The sequence below is a fragment of the Atractosteus spatula genome, chromosome 9 (assembly GCF_055471065.1).
Source record: "Atractosteus spatula isolate fAtrSpa1 chromosome 9, fAtrSpa1.hap1, whole genome shotgun sequence".
In the NCBI taxonomy this organism is placed as follows: domain Eukaryota; kingdom Metazoa; phylum Chordata; class Actinopteri; order Semionotiformes; family Lepisosteidae; genus Atractosteus; species Atractosteus spatula.
In genome coordinates, this window is record NC_142714.1 from 24,481,728 (window position 1) to 24,507,985 (window position 26,258).

At 39.9% G+C, this 26,258-nt stretch overlaps 1 protein-coding gene across 1 annotated transcript; it reads left to right on the forward strand.

The window, feature by feature from the left end:
* Positions 1–489: 489 nt before the first annotated feature.
* On the forward strand, positions 490–13,605 carry synj2bp (synaptojanin 2 binding protein). The gene is made up of 4 exons (XM_088924947.1): positions 490–675; positions 6,198–6,334; positions 8,036–8,131; positions 9,499–13,605. The coding sequence occupies exons 1-4, from the start codon at positions 612–614 to the stop codon at positions 9,640–9,642; spliced, it is 441 nt and encodes a 146-aa protein (XP_088781073.1). The 5' UTR covers positions 490–611; the 3' UTR covers positions 9,643–13,605.
* Positions 13,606–26,258: the final 12,653 nt, after the last annotated feature.

Genomic DNA, 26,258 nt, shown 5'->3' on the forward strand with positions numbered 1-26,258 from the left:
ATCACTGCGGGGTTCAGACGATTCTAAAATACAACAACACAAATATGGAATTAATCCATATGCATTGTTTTTCTCCTTCTACGATCATTTATATATTAAATTCAATGCGGGTTTACTGCGTCACCTTGCATACATTGGTAATTAATTCAATTCAATAAGCTTTATTGGCATGACCAATTAATTTTAGTGTTGCCAAAACATACAATTAATACAACATCTTCAAGCATTTACAATACAAATGTATCATAATGTTCTACATTTACGTGGAATATCCCATATATTATGACAATGTGTATAAATGAGGAGCTGCGAGAAAGGCAGATTTAATTCAACGCAATATCACATCTTACATTAATGCACGCGTTCTCGCGTGTACCTGAACGGGCTTATTAAAATTTATTAGGGACCAGTTGCATTCGTGAACGTGGAAAGAACCTCTGGGTATTCTGGGAACTGTCGTTCCGGCTCCTCGCAGGGTTGCAAAAAACCGCATTTCCCAGCAGCGAGTGCGAGATGTGGGCTCCATGAGAAACTATAAGTTCACCTTCAGTTGCTTAGTGGACTAAAAATACATATTTAATAAGGCGTTAAGCACTCGTTGTTCAGTCAGCATGAACGGAGCGATGCACAACGCGCCCACAGTAGTAGATATCAACTTGAAGAGAGGACCCTCGGGTAAGAGCACTGGAAGGCAGCAGTCTCCAGGTTGTCCAGGCAGTCGGGGTTCTGTGCTGGGGACGTGAGCGCAGCCTGTGTCGGGCCTGTTCTGCCAGAATGAACTTTAACATAATGCATAATTTGTGTCCCTGTGTTTTACGCGTATGCAACGTACAGAAGCTCTTGATTAGTCGGTCATTTAACTTTCTGCTACAACGGTTGAAAACTATTAGGTTTGCATTAGATTTTATTGTGTCACTTAAAGTTGACTGATGCTGCGGTATTTCTTTATAGTATAGAGAAAGCATAGTACGCATTGAGCGAAAAGTGAATATGTTCAAGTTTCATATCTTGTGCAATGGTTGCTCGCCTGTATATGGCCGTTGTGTCCCTAATATCTAAACTCAATGTTTGTTACGTAGAGCTTCCTCGCTGTTAAGTAGCCAAAACCGAACTTGTTGCTACTCTTTCTTTTCTAAAAAACATATCCACTTATTAAGTGTCAGAAAAGTAAGCGGTCAAAAGATTTCATTGCATCTTACTGGGTTGTAACTGGCGGTATTTTGTATTTCTGAAGTGACGCTTCAGTGTTTATTCCTGCGGATTTCCACAGAAATGAAAGTGAACTGCTCGCCTCCTGAGCTGGTGTGTAGAGCTCTACAGCACCATGTACAGTAGGTGATATCGGTAAAAACAAGTTATCTACTTTTTTTAGTTAATCACTGCTATTCAGTTATGGGAATGTATTAAATAATTGAGGTTATACAGTAATTAGCTCGCGTTTCATTCTGGAGGTTATATTTTTTATATGCAGGACGTCATAAGTCTGAAAAGAGGAGGCCATTCTGGTTTGGATTCAAATGTTTCAGTATTTCAGTCTATTTTGGGAGCAACTCAGCACTGCGTCCAGATAGCGAAGCATCAGGGTTGATGACGCTCTTATCTGCGTGGACATTGTTACGTGTGCCGCCTGAAATGACCAACCTCTCAGTGTAAGTAATCGGGGTATGAATACAGGATCACGGTATACGAGTGGTGAATGGTCTGTAGTAGGAGTGTAGCACCAGCGAATACAAGAGTACGGTCTGTAGTAGGAGTGTAGCACCAGCGTATACGAGTGTGTGGTCTGTAGTAGGAGTGTAGCACCAGCGTATACGAGTGTGTGGTCTGTAGTAGGAGTGTAGCACCAGTGTATACGAGTGTATCATCAGAGTTGAGGGGAATACAGATGACGTATTTTGGACTGTTGCAAAACATTGGGATTAAAACGGCAAAATGAACTGTTTTTTGGGGGGGCTGCATTGCTTCTCTACATAGTTCTGTTAAGTACATCATGCCTTCCAGATACTTGCAAGTATCTTAACAGCATCTTGGCATGATATTCCCGGATGCTGTATAAGACACATCACCTCTTGTGACCTTACAATCGCTAGCAGGTCTTGGTATTTCCCTTTAGGAAACCAGGGAAGTAAAAAAGGGATAAGACAGGATCTGGTCTGTTGGGGGGGCCTGGTTGCTTGCTTGTTTTGTTTTTGATTTACCTGGACTTTGTTAAACACTTGGGTGAATTAATCAAACGTCTGTGTTAAATCCAATAGTACATTTGTGACAAGACTTCCCAACCAACTTGACAGAGCTGGAGCAAGTTTGCAAATGGACAAAAATTGCACCATTCCGTTCTGCAAAGTTTAGAGACATATCCAAAGGAATCATAGCTGTAATCGCTGTGAGAGGTGTTTTTACCAAGTATTGACTTTGGGGAACAAATACTTATACAATAAACATTTTAATTTTTTATTTTTCTTTGCGGTTTTGGGTGAGATTGAACTTCCTTCACCCATAAATTTAAAAAGTGTATACATCATTGAAAGTTCAACACAATGGGCCATCTTTGGAAGAGTGTGCATCCTTTTACAAGGCACTGTATGTTTATGTGTTTGACTGCAGCAGTTGATCCAAGAGAGTCCTTAAGAGTTGCAAAAGAAAATGCACTTTACAAACAGGCCAAAGTAGTTCAAGTCATAGAAATACAATGAATTGCAAAGGTCAGTAGTTCATGTGGGTGAAGAAACATTCCCAGTCAAAATGGAGCAAAAGAAATTTGATATCTACGTAGCCCAGTGGCACAACAGCAGTGCAGAGTAATGCTGTATAAACAGTGGATCTGTGGATAATTGTAGGATCTTCAAAATGTGCATGGGATATATGGACTGGACTAACGATAAAACATAAGAAGAAATAGATGAGGTTTCTGCCTTTCTTGTGAAGAAATATATCTCAGCAAAGCCTTAAAGGAGCCTCTATCAGTCTAAGGATCCTAATCTCTTCAAAGTGTCAAGTTGGGATTGCTGGAGGCTGTAACGCAGCTTGAAAAAAAATTCCACCCTAATTTAAAGGTTGTCAGATCTGCAGGTAAATAGATCCTAGTTCATTTTCCTTCCTGCAGGGAATTCTTAAGAATATAGCTGACGCCTGGCTTTTCCAAAGGGTTTTTGAGCAACACAAATGTTCATGACGCCAGATCTCATGCCAAGCAATGCTTGTATTCTGTGCTCCAGTGAGGGTGCGTTGTTGCTGGTTGTAATTTATAGAAGCATAGAAAACCTAAAATCACCTCAATATGCCACACTGTTACTATGTAGTAAAGTGTGATATAATGAAATAAATGGTTATTTGGAACACCTGGGTTCTAGTTTGCCAACAGAAGTGTCCCGTTGAAAAAGGTGTCACGCAGCAAATGTCAGCACTAGACGCAGACATTTGATTTTAGTTGATTCCAGATCTTTATTTCTGTAAGTGTATTCCAAGAAGTACAGTGTAAAGTCCCATGTAAACCACATCGCTTTATATTCTGTGTGGGAAGTTCAAATGTTTGTTTTACCACACTACTTATCTTGTTTTGCATCCCTTTTGGTCTTTTTGGATCTGTTGTCCAAAAAGGATCTTGTATGGGTCAGGAAACGTGCTTGAAATCTAGAAAGTAGGTCTTGGAGAAAGATGAAAATGGAAGATCCTCTTGTTCACCTTAATTATGTAGATTTAATGACGTGCTTTCTAAAAGTGCAACAGCTGATTCCCTGGCCTCTCTGAGAAAGTCCTTGGTAAGATTTAAGCACATCATTGCAAATAATGGCTCACAGTTATAGAATGTGTAGGGCAAGGTTATGGATTGTAAAATTATGAACGTCTATTAAGTTTACAGTAATATGGGCTGCTAACCCTACTAACACAACTGTTCTCATTGTTTTGGTTTCCCGCAGATGTAGTTGAGTTTCATGAATAAACCTTCATAGTTGTGCTTGATTTGATTTGATACATGGAGCATAACAATTCCTTGTCGTCTCAAGTATAAGGTAGTTTTTCCAAAATGTTAGTCCCATTCTTTTTCAACAGACTCTATCTGCTCAGGAGGGAAAGCTGGGTGTTTATGTTTGGGATAGGTTTGGAAAAACTCCCCGATACTGTGAGTGGAGATTTGTAAGGAACGATTATGCAGATCGAAGAAGTCATGAAGGTCCTCACAGACTTCCATTTACTTAGTTTATGAGATACAAAGCCAAGAACAGCCTTAAATCTGGGGGCTGAATCAGTGCCCTGTCAGTTAACAGCTTGCATTTACGTTTCATCAGCAGATGTTGTTTTTATATTTTTCAATTTCTGTTGCAAGAGAAAAAAGGAACTTGAACAGTGCCCTAATAATTTGACAAATATAGTGGATGTAAGAAGGCTGCTCCTTGTGTGTGCCTCAGTATGTATGTGGCTCTAGATCTGTCTATGATGGAAATGTGTTTTGGCAGCAGATGTCAGCTGGAGAGATTAACATCTAAACCTTTTCAGTTCCTTTCTGCTCCAGCCGTTTAAAAACGAGAAAACTTGAGACTGGTTTTCTTCCAATGACCTTGTCATCACGAGCCGTTTCACTTTCTGTTTTACTGATGTTTTTTGTTTTTTTTATCTGGATGGCACAGCTCTCAGGAGAGGACTTGAGGTGTGTGAAGGTCAGAGTACAGATAGGTGCTTGGTCAAAGTGCCAGTGCGGACCTTGTGTCCTTCTTGTCTCTGTACCTTGTGACATGAATTAAAGCTGGAACAATAGTTATAAACACAGCAGGTGTTTTCTACCTTTCTGTTTTCAGTACTCATTAAATATTTGAATGTTTAATGTTAATAGTGGAAAAAAAAAGATGTACTGTACAATAAACTGACCATGGAAAAAGATGAATTGCATTATAATGAGTCTTTCACTGCACAGTATGAAGGTACGTGAGTCATTTGTATGCATAATCATCAGCAGTAAATTTTTCTAAATTCTACAAGGACAAAAGTGTGTTTCCTACAGAGAAGGTTTTAGATTTAGGTCTTCTCTGGGCCTAGTTACTAGGAATGCTCAGACATACACTCTAATAGCACGACTATATATTTTCTCATCTAAAATTGATGAGAAGACTGAATTGCCATTAACATCGAAACTGCCCTGAAAAATGTGAATTGTCACTGCTGTCTTGGCCTAAAGTGATGTCCTCATCATGTTCCACTTTAGTTAGGTTAGTGAGGACTTTGTTGGCTGTTGTAATAAACACTTGCATTTTTTTTCTCAGTTCATAACAGAACAAATTTGAATGTTTCTAAAGATCAGGACATGTTTAGAAATGACAGCAATCAGCCCTGAGCCAGACTTTGCCTCCCCTTGTGGCCTGAGTTGGGGTTAAAAAAGGATACAGAAGTTCTGTAGATTGTGAATACCGTGTGCTCCAATTGGAGGTGTACTGTGTTTCTCATTACTGAGAGCTCGCAGGCACTCATGAAATCGCTATTTCACCAAGATCTGAAAGAATCCTGGTCCCGGTCTGGTAATGAAATGACACGGTTGTGGGCTCATATTCTGGACTTAGAGCTCCACATGTACTTGGAGCAAGTGTCTTCACTGGGTGTACCGTTCAGGAGCCTCCTGTGAGTAACCCTCGTTTGGAAATGGGGGCAGGGTTCAATTCAATTTATTTTTATATAGTGCCTTTCATAACAAGGTTGTCCCAAGGCGCTTAACAAAGCAAGTGACCATACATGTTGTGAATACAGAACAGAAAAGACCAGAAGACAATGGAGGAGAGGAACCAAAAACTCCTTAGTAAGGAGAAAAAAAACCTCTAGGGGTCCAAGGTCAACTGGCTGCCCAACCCCTTTGGACATGCTAACATTATACAACTAAAAAAAGTAATAAATGAATACAGGTATTAATCCATCCATCATGTCTACTGTATGGCAGTACTTCATGCAGATATCTGTAGATCAGCAAAATCCTCCGAAACAGCTATATCCACGATGTCCCTCTTGGATCCATGGCAGTGATGCAGAATCCAACTCAGATGGTGCCCAGCCTGGGCGCCATCCGGACATGTGGGGAGGAGAATAGGATAGTTTGGTCAGAACAGATGTATCTACCGGGTGGGCCAACACAGAGGTTGGAATGGCGGTTCTTGTTCTTGTGTCCAGGTGTATCTGTTCTTACACTGAAACCCCTCTGTCTGTGACCGTGTTCCCAGGGCTGGGGTTCAACATCGTCGGCGGCACAGATCAGCAGTACGTCTTTAACGATAGCGGCATCTACGTGGCGAAGATCAAGGAGAACGGGGCCGCGGCGCAGGACGGGCGGCTACAGGAGGGGGACAAAATCCTGGCGGTAAGCATGGGCAATTGTGGAGCTGGAGATTGGGGACTTTGAATTGTGGTGGTGATGGAGGTGGAGGGTGAGGATTGTACAAGGGTTCGAAATGCTTTTTTTTACGTGTGCAGACTGTATGTTTAATCATGATTTTTCCAAGTTGGAATATTCTGACAAGATATGAACATTTTGATTTTATTTGCTAAAGATAAACACCATTCAAAGCAAAAAATGCTCATGGAAGGAAATGTGTTAGCACAGTTTTTCACTGTTTTAAGTTTCAAAAGCAGCCCTGATACAGCAGTCGAAGTTGAATCTACAACACTGTTTTTTCTCCCTTTCTTAAAGGCGACCTTTCAGTAAATACCAGTAAGGTCTGACGTGATTTGTCTTGTTTTCAGCCTTTACATCTACTAAAGCTGAAATTTCAATAAGGGTGTGTAGACGTTTGATACCCACTGTATATTTGAAATATAGAAATTATATGTCTGCCTACAGTGAAACTATAGTTTGTCAAATGTAGATGAATCAGGCAAGTGGTTAAGAACAGTTACAAATGAGAGGAGGTCATTCAGCCCATCTAGCCTGTTTGGCAGGTGGTAGCTCATTGATCTGAGGAATTCATCCAGCCTTTTCTTGAAACATTGCACTGCAGGAATTAGTTGCCAAGGATTTCAAAATCTGTATCAACAGTGCAGTAAAAGCAAATGCACCCTTATTATCAGTATCTCTTACAAAAAAAATGATAAATACTGTAATACTCGAATACATTTATAAACAAAAAACTGTTACCATTTTAGTGAGAAATTCAGTATCTTAGCTGAGAGTTTTAGGCGTTCTGTATTGAAGTTCCTGTCCGAGCATCAAGACACACCCATGTAGACCAGCTGTGTGGCTTGGCAGGGTGTATGCTGTAGCAGCTACACCTCAGTCTTTTTGTATTGACAGTCCTGTACACCCGTAAGAGGATTAAGCATTTTAAATCCAGAATTGTGACTGGCTGTTAATTGTGAGTATGTTTTAGAAATTTTGCCATGTCTGTTTCTGTTTTTCTGCCAATGGTGTAAATTTGCTGTGTATTATTTTGGCCTTTATTTCTTGGAATTCCAGCACAGATGTGGAAAATCATTTTAAAATGTTTTTTTAGAAATCTGATCATGCCTCAGTTTCAGTTTGGTAAGTGAGGAACCAGCCAGTTTAAAGGAATTTCCAAATATTTCCCCCCTCTTCAACACATTTCACCGAGGCAGACACCTCTTAAAAGGTGGAAGCTGCAAAATGATAATGCTCTGTCTTTGATTTAATTTTCCCAATCTGTTTGTTGTTTTCAGTTGTTTCTGTTGGGAAAACTGTCAAGAGGAACTGGAACTGCATTCTCTTAGTATTCATTGTGCTGTCGGTGAACCGAACCTTCTTGTCATGTAGTAAGATGTATTCACCTTTGTAGTGGATGTTGGTTTCATCCATTTCAAATAGTCGGGTACAAATAGAAAAATGAAGGGAGAGGCTGGGATTGTCATAAGGTTCTCCTGTTGCCGTCTTAGATACGGTGCATGTAAGAGGAGACTCCTTTTCAGGTGCCATGTGTGTCACCTCTGCCCTTCCTGTGGGTTCTGCTCTTGTCCTTCACCTTTGTGAGCTCATCCCACACTGCGTCTGCTAACTGAATGGGGGGTCTGTCACGGCGCGGCTGCTCACCTGTTGCCTACTGTGGTGCAGATTAATGGACACCGGCTGGAGAACCTGTCTCACTCCGAGGCTGTGGAGCTCTTCCGAACGGCGGGGGAGGACGTGCTGCTCCGGGTGCAACAGAGGGTGAGTACCGGTGTGCGGCAGAGGGCTGACCAGAGGGAGGAGACATCGGGCGAGAGAGAAGCCGCCATTGCGCTCTGGAGCTGATGCTGCCACCCATAGTCATTAGCGGCTTATCTGCGCCTGTGGAAAAGGGGCATCATGATCTAGTGCTGCCAAAAGGAAGTTTCTTCAAGTGCAGAAATTTTTATCAAGAGTAACATTTTGAAAATCTTAATGTAGTTTTCCAGTGCTGAAGGCTATGGGTGTGGAGATCTCATTCTCTGAGGAAATATTTAGATCCTCTTTGCTAGTCATGTCGCCTGTGCAGGATTACTCTGTATTGATAAGAGTTAGCTTCTGCTCTGCAAGGATAGAAACAGCAGCAACAAAGCCTAAGTTCAGTTGTCCATGTAACTGGAGGCCCCTTTTGTAAACGGTATCTTATCCCTGTGGCATAGGGTCAGCTTTGCTATTGTGTTTGATGCTTGCAAGCTCCGTTCTCCTTCCTTTTGCAGTCCATAACGGATGCTGAGACTTGCTATTTGGGGGTACTGGTGACACTCAGTTCCTGGTTATGTGACCTGCTCCTGTATTTTTACATAATAAGTCACGTCCTGTTCGCATCAGCTTTAGGAATTGCTCCCCTTATACATGCATTTTTTCCAATGATGGAAGCTTCTCACTGTGCAGTCTTCAGCCGTAGGTGTAAAAGGCCCTAGCTAATTTAACAAGTTACAGCAACACCGGAGAGCGTGTCTGTGCTGTTGTGCCCAGCTTCAGCCTCTGCTCTGTACACTTATACACTTAATAGCAGACTAGTGCTTGTTGAAACATGTCGTGGAAAATGTTTTTTTTTATTCCAAAGAAAGTGGTAAATGCCTGTTAATTTTATTTTCACCCAGTTGGAAATATGGACTTGTAGATCTTAAAGCTACAACTCCTGTAAGCGGGGAAGAAATGAGACACGCACATGAGTTAGAAGCCCATACTGACCTCTCTTCAAGCCTGAAGGCCTCTCAGAAAGTCAGAGGAGATGCATTTTCCTGGAAAGCTGAGAAATCCATTATTAATTCTTCCCACCCGCACCAACAGGGGCTCTGGTTGTGTGTTGCTCCTCAGGGATTCCTGCTCCACCACCACTCTAATCAGATGCCTTTTGTGGTTACACTTCACTTTTAGTGGGTGTAGTGGAAATCATCGTTTAGTGTCTTGATTAAGAAATGATTTTTGAACTTTGACGACTTGTAGAAAGCGCTTAAAAAAGCATGGCTTCCATCAGCTGTGCAAACGTTTCTGCAAAAACATTTCTGTTAGCTTGAATATCTAAGGTTTCCAAAATGTTTCTGAAAGGGTTGAATACCTAACATCTGGCTGTTTCACCTCCACAGCCTCCAGCGCCGGTGAATGGCCCTGTGGTACCCAGACCTGACGAGCCCCCCATTCCCATGTGGATCGTCCTGGCCATCTCGGCAGCAGGAGTCGCAGTGGCTGCCTTCCTCTATTTCCGATCCAATATGAGGAGGCACTTTTAAGTTTTTTTTTTTTAATGTGAAAGAAAAACTGGGACTGATTTATTCACTTTGGCCAAAAAAAAAGAGAGAAGCCACTTTTCCTTATTTTATTGTTAGGTATTATTTTTTATTTTGTGATCGTTGCAGCTGCTTAAAATGTACAATTCAGCCCTAGAAGAGAGAAGATTTACAGAATCGTGCCAAATCTCAAGGGAGCAGTCACATTGACTAGGGGGCATCAGAATGTGGGGGAAAACGGATGAGAGGCTTGTGAAGTGCTTAACTGGCCTCAGTGTTCCCACACATTTTCCTCTTACTACGGAGGTGTTTGGGAAAGCAGACACATAGGTACAGAGATCAAACAGATCTGCCAGTGAAGTGAATTTTGTAGGCCCAGAGTGATCTTAATAGGACATTGTTCGGTTTATAAAAGTGGCCATTATCACAATATGCACTCTTATAATTTTGTTGTATTTTACTTTTCTTCTTGGACCTCTTAAATTTCCATTTCTAATGAGTGTCTTTTTGTCACTTTTCCAGTACAACACAGTTTACTACTGTTGTGTTATTACAAAACATCCAACTTGGCTAGAATGTGGGGTAATATGCATTGTATTGTAAATATAAGATCAAACTACGTTACTCTTAAGAAGCATTTTGGCTGTAGAAATAGCTGTCTTTCCATGCACACTTCACCATGCTTGCATATTGCACAGAACAGGGAGTAAGGCTAATGGCACAAGCAGCATTTTGGTTAATATTACAATCTCTTTTTTTTTTTTATACACCACAAAGAGATTTTGGAATGCATCAGGAAATAGATACTCATCACACAATTCTTTAATGAGGTATCTCTTTCACAGGTCAGAGACACATTTCTGCATCTGACTTATTGTATACTTTTCCTATTAAATTTGACAGATTTGATATTAGTCTTAAAACATGCTACTAGTGGACTAAAACAATGCATTGGTCTTATGAGTATGTTGAGGCCTATACATTTCTATTTTATAAAAAGAAATTAATGAAAGACATTACATGAAATTAAAGAAATGACATGGGCAACAGAATGTTTAATATGTAGATCAAGTCCAGCTATCCTGCCCTCAAAAAAGCTAGCCATCCTAAAAAAATGTTCATAAAAAGTAAGCTTTTTCTCCATTGTCTACTGCCATCTTCTGGAAGGCTCATAGTAGTACAGTTCCTAGTGTTTTACCTGGACTTTCATGATTGAATGTCTGTTTTTAGCTTTAGAAAGTACAGAGATATTAAGGAGAAGTCTGGGCTCCATATTCTTCCACATGTTTTGAAGGACACATGTTTTGAGGGAACATACAAATAAATCCTAGACACATTGAGCACTTTGTACATACTGTAAATGCTCTCCTCAGTTTCACAGTTAAATTCACAAATATGCTTGCATTTGAGATTAAATCTCATTGTAATTAGAAATCAACTTGAAGGAACATTAATGTTGTGTTCACTTATTTTGAGCTACTTTTTTTTCTAGTATTTGTGACAGCAATATTGCATTTCTTAATTTGCTTCAACATTTGAGTGCTTGTTTTATTTTCATAGCTGTAGAAAACAAATGTTGTCCACAATTTCCTGTGTTAATACTCTTAGATTTAAGAAACATAATTTGTACAATGTCAAACATCAGTGCTAGATGTAATCACAGGTGTTTGTGTCATGGGATCTCCTTTTTACACTTAACAATTACGTACAGGGGCGGTGCAGTGGTTAACATTGCTGTCTCGCGGTACTGGACCCGAAGTGCTATCGTTGTGGAGTTTGTATATTCTCCCCATGTTTGTGTGAGTTTCTTCCCACAGCCCAAAGACTCCCTGGAAACCTGTTAAGCAGTAAGGAGAATGAATGGATGGAATATACCTACAGAGCCCTCCCAACTGGCTCAACCAGGCTCTTGCCCAAGTGCAGGTTGACCTTTATGCTCAGGGGTTTGAGCCAGAGCCATGTCACTGGCTGACTATGACCATGATTCCCCAATACAAATGGCAGTATGCCGTTGAGGGTATGGTGACATAGTCGACAAGGGCCCTCTAAACTCTCAGCAACACACTGCCAGCTGGGGCTTATTGGGCACTTGCAGGCATGTGGTGGTGTCGGTGAGGCCTGCCAGTTCGTGCTGACCTCAGGTTTGGAGCCCTGTGGCCTGTGCACTGTTAAATGCCTTGAAGGTGTTCTGTCTACACTTCGTTGTTGCTCTATGTACGGTCGCTGGGCTCATAGCTACAGTATCTAGACATGCAAAACACAACTGGTTATTCCACATCAATCGGGTATAACAACAATTAGAATGATATAAAAATGTTATCTGTCAAAGTATGGGCATTTTAAATGACAAGGTACAGTAGGCCAATATAAATGAAAAATATCAATGTGTTTTATATAGTACCAGAAAGCTTAGTAGCAGAGTAGTTTGAATTTGCTTTGCTAAACTGAGTTTTACTTCCTGCTGGTGACCTTCAGTCCACTATATTTGATATGCAGTACTATGTCACCGAACTGTTCAATAGCACAAGTATGGGTTGGAAGGCTCCTGCTCAGGAGAAAGGTTAAAGATACAACTGGCTGTGCTTGAAACTTCAATCTGGGTATAAGGCACAGTCACAAGAGGCGTGAGTGGGTCAGTATTTTCTTGATTTCAGCTTTGATAACTTTAGGAGAGAAATCCTCCCCCCACACGCCTTGTGTGACTGGATTCATGTCTAAGCTCAAGACTTGCTGGTTCAATTTATGAACTGATACAGTAAGTGCAGCCTCAGTCTTTAGTGTTTTATTCCATCTGAAGTCTTAATCTTACTATTGTTATTTTTCTTTGCTAAGTCTTCTCAGATCATAATAGATTGGAGATTTTAAGTTGCTATAGTATCAAAAATTCCAGAGTACTCTAGGTTAAGAAGTGAAAGTTTCTGAAGTTTGACTGCAAACAGATAAGCTTATATGGTAAAAGTAGCAGGTCATGCTGCTTTGTTTTGCATCCTGATTGTTTATGGACTATAGTACTGTTAGGATCCCACAACAGGGCTTTTTGTAAATTATTTCAACTTTAAATCATCAGCTTTTTCCCAGACTGTTGAAGTTAATCATTTGTCTATCTACTATACTTTTGTTTCCTGTGCTTTTATTTTCTAATGGAGTCATTTATTGAATCACCATCTATTCTTCTCTGTAAATGCTAATGCACTGAAAATGGCTTTTTTTTTTGCAAGTGCCGGTTAACAACTTCCCTTTAAGCCTGACAGATGTCTCACATCTCTTGGGTTCTGGGTCTGATTGTTTGATTAGTGGTTTTACATCTAATGTTTCGGTGCAGCAGAACAGTAGCTTTCTAAGGGAAATAGAGTATTTATTTGCCATGCACAATGTGTACTGTGTTTCAAAATTGTTTGAAAGCCTTAAATCAAGACTAGTGCATAAACAGTAGGAAATATAAGGATTGTGCACATTCAAGTGCAAAAAGAAATAGGTTAAATATATTTTGTTGTTCTTTGTTACTTGTGGATATATTTGCCCTACAGTGGAGTTGATGAAGGGAAATTGTGAACTAAACTGTCAGCCTGACCTTAGCCTGGAAAAAAGGATGTGTTTTCTATATTCTGTATTGATTCAGGGAGAGGGAATGTATGTCAGTCATTGTGAAAGGGTTGATTTATATCAGAGGGAGAGATTAAAGCTTGCAGTGTAGGAGAGAAGGGGATTCTAAGTCAGTAGTAAATGTTCTGGACTGTATCACAGTGTGTACCTTAAGCAGCGAGTGGAAGTGATGCATCTGGAGATGCAAGATTGTACAGTATCAAGAAATCTTGGAAAAAGCCTGAACGGTATCACAATATGCAATATTTGATTCCATATTTGTACCTTTACTGTATGACTGTTTCCTTGTATATCAAATCAAGATTGCCTGTAAACGCTTGCCTTAATGAGTTTGTATCAGGTCAATAAAACAATCAAGAATCATTAATGACTTTTTGTTCTACGCAGGGTAGCTTTGCTGGGCAGTCGATTGTGGTCATTTCAAACTTGGCAGTAGTACTGCCGCCCAGAGGAATGTAAGAAAAACGCACTGAGTGAAAAACACCAGCCTGTGTAGCTTGGCAGTTATTGATCCAAGAGCCTTGCAAAGCCTTTCCTTGAAAGATAGTGATGACTCAGCATTCACAGTATAGCTTGGTAATTGCTTCTCTGTCACCACATTGAACTCAAGAAGGGTTACAATCAAGAGGAGGCCATTCAGCCCATTTAGACTCCCACTACCCTTGGTTTAAAAAGCACCAACTCCTTTCAGTGCAATTTACTTTAGTAACCAAGTGTGTCCTTATGTTTCACTGTTGGTCTTGAAGAACATTGTTCTTGTTCAAGTTCATTGAGCTGCCTTTGTTAGTGTCTTTGAGGATTTTGAATACTTGAATCATGTTCCCTTTGTTCAGGGCCAGAGAGTTTCACTTCCTTTGAACTATCTAAGACGTTCCTTTAATGCATGGCTAGTCGATCTTGGTACCTGTATTACAGGACTTTGCACTTTCCAGTACGTTAAGCACTGAATTGATCCTGTGATCCTTAAGTGCTTAATTAATTGAGGTACTGTAGATCACTGTGACAGTTAAGGATCAGCTGGAAGGAAGACAATGTGCTGAGTCCAGGTTCCAAAGTTGACTACTGCTGCTTTCAGACTAAAACTATTGTTGTTGCACTTGTTTTGAGAGATTCCAGAGCAGCAGTGTCCCTTTTGAGATCTGGGAAGAAAGCATTTTACATTGCAGTCTGAGGTATTACTCAGATATTAGCAATGCATTCTACATTTATCCTCTAACATAACATCCCTTGACTTGAATTCTACAATTTGTATAGAGCCTTTAATGCACTGTTCAGAATCTGCTTCCTTGTTTTTTAAGGATTGTTTAAGTTTGATTTTGACAGACCTCTTCAAAACCAAAAACACACTAGCCTAGTAAAACATTAGAGAATGATCTGTTCAGTAGAAGAGACCTATCCTGCCTAAAGCAGTGGGAAAGACATAACGTGGTATGTACCATGGTTCTCAATGACTTGAGATCAGTATCAGACCAAGCCTTTTCCTAAGTGGAAAATAAATTTGAGTTTGTGGGATGCACAATACCTCCTACACATGCCTCTGGTTCATTCCTGAAAGCAACAACAGACCTGTCTAATGTGTCGTCTACTGCTCTCTGAGCATCGTTGATTCCTTTACATCTGTGGAATTAATGGAGCTCTAAACTCTTTGAAGTGAATCGAACTGTTGTTAGGTGGGTTTCTTAAATTTCTCAATTAGGTGGTAGGTAATGGCATAGCAAATTATTGTTCTAATAATGCTGCGGCTTTTGCAGAGTCAGTCAGAACTGGAGAGTAACGCACGTCTGTAAAAATAACTGCTCAGCAGAATGCAGCATGACCTCATGCCATGATCAATTTGCCAAAAAGAAACTGATTGATCTACATTGATGTTCTTAGAAGGAACATAATGTTTTTGCATATCAGAAATTTGATCAATTATCTATTCAAGCTTTCCTATCTTTTCTTTTCTATCTTTCCTATTATGTACAGATGTGCTTACAAGTCTGAGTGCATGCTTTATCATTAAGACATGTAGATATGCAGTATAAAAACTAGGCAGGTTCAGAATTCGGATCTGTATTGCCCGTTTGAGGATAAAAGCACTGTTTCAATTTGGGTTTTATTTTTAACAAAAGCAATATAAACAATGTAAAATTTGGCAAGGGTAGCATGAAGAGAAATTCATGCTTCCCTCGAAAAATGTTATTTTTTTAATTTATTTTTTGGTGCAAGATACTAGCGGGGTCTTTAAAAATCAACTAACAAACATACCAATCTTATGAATTACTTCTACTGTATGTGCATGGCCATCCTGCTGAGAAAACAGTATAATTTGTTTTGTATATTCAGCATTGTGTTGCTGCAGTAGACCAGGTGCATTTTAAACAAGCACTTTACACTTGTCTCTTCACTCATTCATGAGACGGCTTTCTTCTCCTCCTGCAAAGACTGTTGAATCAACTTTCTCATCTCAGACCTTTTCAGTGTTCACATTCATCTTCAAATTCCATGCTATGGTTATATTGTACCTGTCCATTCCTCCATGCAAAACCCAGAAGAATGAATGCTCTTACAAGGTGTACTGTTCATTCAAACTGCAGCTGAAAAACCTAACCTGCATGCCAGGTGTTTGAGATGGATGCATCTTCAGTTCAGGGTGATCAGACCTCAGGAAACCTCCTCCCAATTGCTTGACACCAAGGCCAAACTGTGGTTACTAGAGCACCATTCTTACTTGCCAAATTTTCACTGTTTAAAATAGACATCAACCTTTTAGCTGCTTTGTGTGTGGGAACAGAAATGCGATTTCCCCACTGCATCCTCTTCATCATCTATTATGATTTTAAACCCTGCGAAGGCTGTAGTCATTTCTTTGTGTGTTCCTGGGTGTTTGCTGGGATTGAGAAGCTATTCTTCCGAAACTGGTACCGAAATGTTTTTTTGCCAATGAATGGTAATGACGGTATGCTCACAATGTAAGCTGACTGCCAATGAGTGCAGTGCTTCTCTGCCTTGTGTCTCGCAGTCTGGTTAACTGCTAACCTGCATTTTAAAATTCAGTCTCAGCATGATGAGTATTATCGTGGATCTTGTCATATGACATGATTTAGTACTGTATTGAGCTATCTGCATTTATCTACATTTTAAAAATAATGTAATAAAATGTAGTTTGTTGCATCTTCTTTTTTCATTATTTGTTTTTTTAAAACTAAAGCTCTCAAGACAGTCAATATCTCTGGGGCTGCAGTACTTCATTGGTCTCATGAGGGACAGTCACTCCTTATTGTGATTATGTCTGGGGACAGCCTCTTTACTTGAGCTATTGGGCATAGTCAAAGTGTCTGACGTACTGTATGCAAAAAATTAAAGTACCGGGCACTGTCTAGAAAACTTTTCAGCTAGAGTATGTTTTAGGGTAGACTGAACCCTACCAAACCCCTATTTTACCACCATGCATAATTTCATTTTTGCCAAATACATTTGATGTGGATTGGCTAAGACCCCAGTCACATTCCAGATTGTAAGTTTCAGTGTTTATACTGTACATCTGTACCTCAAAGGCTTGGACAGTAACAGTAGGCATAGGTGTAGGTGTTGATGACTACCAGTATCCTCAGATGAAAAGCTGCAGTACCAGTAAACTTTGCATGGATTAATTTATCACTATTCCTTACGACGAGTCTGCCTGTCAGGAGAGCGAAAATCTTGTCAAGAGAATGGGGAGAGCTGGTTGCCAAAGAGAAAACAGAATCAAAACTCATTGGCTCAAGAACACAAAGTTATACCTACATAATAGATCTGTCCGGCAAACAGCTTGAGCAAGATGCATCAGTATGTACAGTCTTTTTACTGGGGCTTCAGTCTTCTACTATGTTTCCAGAGACTACAACAACCAGCTTGAAAAAGGTATGAGGATGGAAATCACTTAAGCTGAGACTAGATCAAGTTAAATTTGAGTTTCTTTGTAAAATTAGAGGAGATTGTTTTTCTGCACGAAAGCCGTGTGAATGTAAATAACATTCCCTGTGGGCTTTCAGATCTCACAGATTATTTTAGGGCCTGTTGTAAAGTCTTGTACAAACACGGACACATAAAAAAAACTTTCAATTTGGATTTTACTCTGCCCTATTAGGTAAAAGGTCCTGTGTGTTTTTATTAATTAAAAGCAATAGAAATATTGTGCAATCTTTGAAGGGAAGCATGAACAATTATTTTTATGTTCATGTTCCAAGTTGCTGAACTGATGAACTGTGGAATGACAGAATTATAAAACATAATGAATTTCTGCTATTGTCAAGCAATGGCTATAAAGCTTTACTCTGCCTACAGTTTAATTGCTTAATCTCTTACCTGAAACCTGTCTATATCACTACCTTGATGTGTCCATTTTTGTGTGTTTTGCACCATAAATGTTGGCATCTTTGAGTTTCTATGATAAAAATAGCATTGTAGAAGATAGTAACCTTTTCTGGGGAAGCTAGAGAAAAGAAATAATCATTTTGCGATGTGCTGTAATTGATGGAGAAAGTAATTTAATTGTCTTCACAACTGTTTTTGGATGCTTGACATTCATAATAATCAATATTACTGTTCTCCTTCAATGTATGAAACTAGCATAGGATATTTGTGTGATATCTGTCTTTAGGTTGCTTTGCATCCATATCCCTGCTTTTGAAAAACATTTGTGTTCCAGGAATAATTACTAGTCCCAGAACAAGTAAAACCCCTGTAAAGCCATTCCCGCATAAAATATGTTGTTCGTTTTCATCTGTTGGCAGTACTAATAACTTTTTCAACTGTGGTTTGACCATCTTCCACAACACTAAATTCAGTCTGAAAAAAGCACCAACCCTGTCACCTGTCCATCCACCCGCACTTGGTTTGTGCAGGTTTCTTTTCTTCAAGTGAACTGTCCTCCCTCGTTCCCTCTCATTCTCTGCATGTTGGGGGGTGGGGGAGGGATACTTCTTCCTGTGAATTTGAAAAGGAAATCATTCCCAAAGAGCTGCTTCTCTATAAAGGAGATGTGACTTGTGCGTGCCTCTCCCAGTGATGTTACCTAGCAACAGAAAAGAAGCCTTCCTGGGGTCTAGCCTTGAAAGTGACGTCCTTAGGACTCTCAAGGCTTTCACCACCACTGTTCCTTCAAAGCAGTCTTTTTAGCTCTTTGATATTTCCAGCGGTCCAAAAAACTAGAACAGCCACCACAAAATATCCCAAACTTTGAAAAGCCAGTATGCCCAGGTTTACTCTGAAATTTAATAATTATGCTACATGCTGGTTTTACACTGCCAAGCTTTAGCAAAGTACAGTAGTTGGCATACATAAGTAGTTGAAACATAAATAATTTGTCCATCCGTCCGTTCCGTTTTAGCCAATTCAGGGTCGAGGTGAGCCGGAGCCTATCCCAGCAAGCAATGGGTGCAAGGCAGGATACACCCTGGACGGGACAGATACAGACGCACACAATTACACCATGTCCAATTTTCCCCAGAATCCAGTTAACCTACCGGCATGTCTTTGGACTGTGGTTTAGGAAAGGTGTGGTTGGGCATTATATTTAATGTATTCTGGATCATTTAGATTTCTCCTTAGATTATATGTTATGAAACTCGCTTTTCAAGCAATCAAAGGTTTGTCGTTTTGCCAGCAAAATAGTAAGAGGGATCAGAGAAATTGTTTTTAACTTGTTCTCACCTGAGCACAGAGCACTGAAAGAGGGGTAGAGTTGTAACCTTGAGCTACAGTACCCTCTAGGAATCAACTCTGGGTTTTGGTCTATCCATTACTATAATATTCTGTCATAGTGTTTTGAGAAAGCAAGTGTAGTTTGACTCGTGAGGTTTTTACTGCAATTAACTACTATTTTACAATTTATTACTACCAGTCTGTAGAATTTACATCTTAAATTTTCTTTTGCATGCATACAGTATTAACTATATTTGAAGTTTTTAAAGTTCAAGTAAAATCCCAGCTTTGTTTTTAATAAAATGTATTAGCTTCTGTAAAGATTTTAGAAGTTAATGTTGTTTTGACTGGGACATTGTCTAAAAAGTGACAAAAATGTACTATTTTCTAATGATGAAATAGTTCACTCTTTGCCGCTTCTTTATTAGTTTAGTTACAACACATCATAGTGGACAATAATGAGCACTAATAACGAGTATGTTCACTTTATTGTTTTAATCTATTATACCTAAACGGTTTGTTCTAAAAAATGGTTGTAGTGTGATTCTCCAGCTCTTAGTTACGATGTTATTTTAAATCTAAAGGTGGCTTTAAATGAAAACCCAAGGATCTGTGAAAGGTTCCTCTGTCTCAGTGACAGGTACAGCTGGCTGCAGGGTTCTGTCAGTACCTCAGAGTGCATCACTCATGAGAGCTGGTTCCCCTGTGATGTGGTTCCTTGAGAATTCCAATGGAATTAGACTGTGTCACACCAAGAGAGAACCGTAGAATTGAATCTGAAGTAGCTGAGCACCTTGAGTATCTAATCGGAGCCCTCCACAGAAGCATTCTCCCTTCAGAGAGCGGAGCTTTCAATGAGATATTTTGTACAAGAAAGATCCTCTCATGATGAAATAGAGAAAGAAGGGAAATTTAGTGTAACTGCTCTAGAGCTTTGTGATAACGTGTGTCAGCCATTATTACCTGTGACTGTGTAATTAATCTGTCAGGGATCGAGGATCAGTTTAAATGTTTTTTGCTCTGTTAAAGAAACTTGGAGCAATTTACACCCCAAGGCTTGATTACTCCAGCTTGAGATGACTAGGTAACTAGAATTACTTTCCAATATCTGTGATTAATCTACAAAGGGCCTAGAGCTGTAGGAATGAGCTCACAGGTGGCTTTTTGTGTCTGGTCCAATGCATCTCTCAATACATCACACCCAGTAGCTGCAATGACTTACAGGACACATACTGTTTTAATCCTCCTCAGCACCCTACAGTTGAGAAGGCAGAAAGTATAGATTACACAGGACTCCATAGGGAAGATGCCAGTAACTTCTCACTGCTGCATCTGTGTAAGCAATTCAAATAGCAGCAATTTCAGAAACAGTAAACAGTGTCTTGTCAATGCAACTCATGTTTTCAAGTATAAAGTTTTAAATATCTCTAAGTGTAACCCACACAGGGAAAGTGAGGAAGGCCACACATTATGCTCTGATCTGCACATCAGAGTCTACATGTGCACAGCATAGTACACAAGTGGTACAACCATAGACAAATAGGAAAGGCCATGGTAAACTTTCTTTAACAAACTTTTGCAAGAATCACCAGTGCAACACAAACCAGAGGACACAATTAGAAATGACTGCGTTTAAAAATCAAGAACCGGATGTACCTCTTTGCACAAAGGGCTGTGGGAGTGAGAAACAAGCTCCCCAGCTATGCTGTTGAAGCCGATACCCTGGTTTCTTTTTAAAAACAGTTGAATGCGATCCTCCAGTCAGGACAGGAGATCTTCTTAACACAGTTGTGGGAGTGTGCAACAAGTCACCCAGCCATGCCGTTGAAGCCAATATTCTAGCTTCTTTTATGAAACAGCTGGATGAGATTCTAGGGGTCAATAAGCTCCTATCATACGAACTAGGTGTGCAAGTCCTGTCCAACAACCAAAATACAGCAGCCCAGACAACATGAAACGTGAAAGAATGGTCATAACCAATATGAGGTCTTGAAGACACAGGCTTCTGCAAAATCTAGTGTTACCCATTTCCATATGCTGTTACATCTGATTAGGTAACATATTATTTTTTCTTGCTCTTTAAACTATTTGCATACTAGAACTTACAAACTACCTGCCAACACAAGCGCTTCTTTCTCAACATCTGGAGGAGGAAGATGTCAGAGTAGCACTGGAGACACTTGCACACTGCATGAAAGCAAGCTGGCATATCGTGCTAAAGGCATGGGCTCCTGTGTGGCTCAAGCACACAAAGTGCCTGCTGTAAGTGCGGGTTGAACTCAACAGCCCACATGTTGCCAGTCTGAGCCTGGACTGTATATTAGCCTGCGGGGACTTGGATTCCCCAAGTGGTGGTGCAAAAGTGACTAAGAACTGCTGGGAAAAGTGTTGGGATTAGTCTGCCAGGATCTTCAAGGAGAAACAGTCACTCCTGTGATTTTCTTGTCACCTGCGGGCTTCTAATAACATCCATATGAGACACGCATGCACGTACAGCTGCTGCTATGTCTCCTGTAAGGCACAGTGGATGTAGCTGTGATGTAAAAGACAAACAGGCCTAATTAATTAGGCCTGTTTGTCTTTTACAAACAGGCCCATTACTAATTAACTTTCAAGCCCCCTTTATCCAGTACAAGGGAAGACAGAACCTTACCCAACAAGCAACGGGCACAAGGCAGGATACACCCTGGACAGGATGCCAGTCCACTGCAGAACAACTGTCTATTTGTTCATTTTTTGTGGTTTTATCATCCTTATATCATGAAACACTGCTTAGTCATTCGATCTAGGAAAATTACACTGAATGCAGCAAGGGGTTGTTTCCTGACCTCATTTGACACCTTTTAAAAACAGTCACAATCCCCATGTGAAATTGACAACTCAAGTCAATCAGGGTCGCTGGTCCAGTTGGATAGAGTACAGGAGAAGAAAAGAGATGGGAGTGGACTCAGTGAGCGGCCTGAAACAAAAATTAAATTCCCTCTCAGTGCAGCACAAGAGGGTCTCCCATGACTTTGTATAGAAGTAAGGCCCTCTTCCTTGAGATCAAGTTTCTTCAACTTCCATTGAGCACAGATACCTGGGACACAAAGTTAGATACTGGAGAAATGGGAGTAGATCACTTCTTTTCCAAGACATCATCATTTATATGCCACACCAGAAGAAGTCTCCTCAGCTGAACCATTAAATTTTTTCTTTCTACTGACCTCTACTTGTTTCTCTGCCCACTGACACTCAAACTTCTATTTATAGTATTTATAATTTATAATTAAATGTGCTTCTGTTTGTGGCGTTTGTGCACAGGTAGTGACTGGAACACCATCGAATCCACTCAATGAGGTGTTTTTACTGTGAAGAATTCACCTGTGGTAGACCCAGGGAACATCACTAAGGCTTATTTGGAAAGATGTTCTTAAAGGGTATTGAGATTGTTCACTAAATGAAAATTCTCCACACCCCACTCTGCCTAGCAGCCAAAGACTGACATTCTTGGTAACTCCGACCCATATAGACCGACTGCCCGAGCACAAGACCTAAACCCTCTGCCTCTAGCTCCTGCTGATGGACAGGTGCAAAACTCCATTTCTGACTCAGGCAGAGCCAGAGATTGTAACCTCACACAAAATGGCAGAGATAAATAGAATTAGAATTAGGATACATTCTAAACTGAGTGTGACTTAATTAACACTCATGTTTCAGCAGCAGGGTAAAAAGTGTTTTGCCATGGATTTTTTTGTCTTTGCCAGCTCTGGTTCATTCACTTCTTTCCTTTCCATTTTGTTTTTGTGATTAAAGGTCTATGTCCTTGTTTTCTTTCTTCTGTATCAAGGCTGAAATAACAACGAGTGCCTGATAAGTGCAGTCTGCGGTATAACATGCCAAACTGTTATATTACAGATTCAGAAGCTAATAACTACTTCATATTGAAGGATGTGGCTATATTAATAGCACGGTGACCTGGACACACATATCCACACCAGTAGTAAAATGAAGCAAACAATCCCTCATTACTATGGGGGCTCTTGTATCCCAAGCAATTATTTAACTGGCAAGTTATCAACCTCTTGGTCCTTTTGTCTCCTGAGGATAATTTTTCCAGGAAAATGGGAAATTTGCCCACTAAGTCCCTTCTCTTTTTATCAGTGATATAGAAAAAACAAAAAGAATTCTTGGAGTTGTTTTTAGTTGTCAACATGAGTCATATATGGCATGGACAGAACTGAAATACATGGTGAGAGCATAGGTAAAATAGACAGTTTGGTCAGCCCTGTGCACACAAGCTGAAGGCATTAGTGCAGCAGGATGGACAGGAGGTGTTTTTTTGCCATTTGCATGCTCCTTTCAGCCCTTATAGGTTGCGATTTTTCACTTATTTCTTGTTTTTCATTTAACTCCATGATATACCAGTAAAACCTTTGGGACAGCTTCCCTATGGGATTAGTTTAAACATGACTGCATTTGGTCGAGTAGAAAAAAAATCACTTGTTTCCATAGGGACACCTCATGTAGGAATATATCTTCATATTGTCATGTTGTGACACTTTAATCAGGTTATTCTTCTTTTTAAATTTCTTTCAAACCCAGAGTACTGAGAGCTGTGTTTCTGTGTTTTTCTTGTAGCTTTCAAATGAGTAGAGCTGGATGTTTAAACAGTATTTAAAGAGCTTACTTTCCCAGTTTATCTGGAACAATAAACCTTATTAAAAGGGTTAGGAGTCACCAAACCACCTCTCCCAGTAGCTTCTGAATATGAGCAGAGACGAGTTCTCTTCAGAATAGCTCTGTGACATTAATAAGGTTCCCCTGTGGAGGAATTTCTCCCTTTTAAAGCAGAAAATCGATGCCTTAATGATGATCGTCCTTGGCCCTGAGCCACAAGGACAGAGGCTGAGGCAGGCAGGAAAGCGCCCAGATACAGCGAGACTCTGAAACACACCTGACAGCACTGCCACATGGGGGAAGGCAGAGGGGGGCTTTCATTTCTCTCTTCTAATGAAGAAAATAAATTCCAAACAGCAGTAGAAGTAAAATACAATTGAATTGTGCTCTGAAGGCTTGTTCTACCTTTTTATATGACCATGCACGTTCATACTTTACGTCTAAAAATAGGAAACACACAAAGCAGTACTGACGGGACTACAGTCACCTGCAGTTACACACCTTTGAGGCAGAGAGGTGATATTTTTATTCTAATTAAGTATGCAAATGTGTATATATTCAGCATATATGGGCAGTTAAAAAGATTAAGTTACAGAAATGTTAACAAAGAATTTGAGATACTTTGAAGGTGACTATTTCAAAAGATGGATGTTACGTCAATAAGATCAGACAATGTTTAATGGACCTATGTGTCTAATTGAGTGAGGTTGTCTTTTTTACTGTTGTAAGAGAGATGAAAAGGAGGACTTGGGAACAGCTCAACAATGAGGGATCAATGGATGGGGGGTCGTCAATTAAGCAAACAACTGAAGATACTGGGTTATCACAGCCCAGGATAACATTGCTTGTCTAGATATGTCTAGCTGAGATATTGGTAAGCAATACCAGGAGGCATGAATGTCATCATTGAGTAAATTATTAGCACAGTATTGACAAGTATTGGATTCTCTTAGACCCAAAGAGAACTGTCTTTTATCTGTGATACTTTGTAATGAACTCTGCGTTCAGAGTTCTGAGCTCTAAGGGTAATGAACTCTGTGTAATAAATATATGATTAGGTTGGGGTTTAGTATTGTGAGTAGAATAGTCATATATAAACTAACAAATTTCCTAACAATTGAATTTGGTTAGAAATTTAATCCCCTGCCTATTTACCTTTTGGGACATAAATCTCTTCATGTATGGAGGAAAGTAACTTATAAAATTGAGTATGGCGTTCCTGTCTCCTGAGATTTTCCCCATCCAGAGGAGATATGAAAAAAGTAAAGACTGAGTTATGATAAATGTGTTTAAGACCCTCCCTATTTGAAGGTACTGAAAAATGCACTTTCTGGGAGAGAACATTTGTCTTGTAAGTTTAGAAATGTGTTTTAAATAGGGGACTCCTTCTGTCTCCAGGACTCAAATCTGAAGGTTTTACCAACCCCATTACCTGTAAAGCACTCTGAGTGGACTGTCCAGCAAAGCACTATATAAATGTAAGCAATTACTATTATATCATTTAGCCTAGGCAGTAAATTCATTCTGCCTGCTGCAGTATCACCCCTCAGACATAGAGGGAGACAATGCCACCTCTTAAGATCTTCAGCGATGGATCTCAGAATGTGTCCACCATTAAAATGGTGTACTGGAACTCATTAAGCATAGAGGTTTTTGGAATTCCTGAGTATCTAAAACCACCTGAAACCATTTCAGTAGGAGGCCCAGGGCTGTAGCATCTCAATCATTTTGTGAAATGCCAGGACTTCTGAATTGGACCAATTCAATCTGAATTTCTTCCAACATTAATCAAGGACCATGAACAGTGATGTATTTAATTATTGGAAGCACACTAAGGTATAATTTGCATTATACAGTACATTTTATGTTATATTGTTCCCATCTTTTATTGTATTATTTTGACAAATAGCAGCAGTCAAGTTCAAGAAAGATGAAAAAGGGGAAATAATGATGGGGATGTTAGGCGGCATTCTCTCATACATTTGTTTATTTTCACCCACAAGATTTAAACAAGAATAAACAAGATTATAAACATTTTCACATCATGCCATCAAGTGATCTTTGCAATGGAGATAGACTGGTCAATAGCAGTAGGTAATAGTTTAAGAGAAGAAATCTGTTTTTGCAGGTTATCTCTTCTACCTACAATGATGGCTGATTATGGAATTATTTTCACAGAAAAGAGCCCCTGTGGTGATCTGAAACATTCTTTCTTCACTCGGTTGATTTTCTGTATTGTGCAGGTTGACAGAAACATAACATATTTTGGACAAAGTACTTAACCCAGCACGATCTTAAAAGAAGTTTAAATCAAAGCTATGAGGTAAAACTGTCTCAGTTCAAGAGAAAAGGGGAGTATGTAGAGCTGAACAGCAGGTGGTCTTCCGTTCTGAATTAATTTGTGAAGGCACATCTGTGGGAGGACATTTTTAGAACATGTACCAGCACCACATTTGAATACAGGCACTACTGCTCTCCTTTACTGCACTATGATAATTCATTGGCTCATTTATTTACTATATAAGTTAGAAATACAGTACTGAGACATTCATGTATCTCAATGACATCCAGAGGAAAGCCTATGAAAAGTGGATAAGTACAGTAACTGCATCCTTTTGCTACTTACAGGGAACTAACGCTAACCAGGATGTCACACAGAACCAGACAAACATGCGAGCTGCTGTCTGGTT

Coding starts and splice junctions, on each gene's coding strand:
- synj2bp (XM_088924947.1), top strand. CDS start 612: ATGAACGGAGCGATGCACAACGCGCCCACAGTAGTAGATATCAACTTG. Junction 676..6,197: donor CTTGAAGAGAGGACCCTCGG/GTAAGAGCACTG, acceptor CCGTGTTCCCAG/GGCTGGGGTTCAACATCGTC. Junction 8,132..9,498: donor TGCTCCGGGTGCAACAGAGG/GTGAGTACCGGT, acceptor TCACCTCCACAG/CCTCCAGCGCCGGTGAATGG.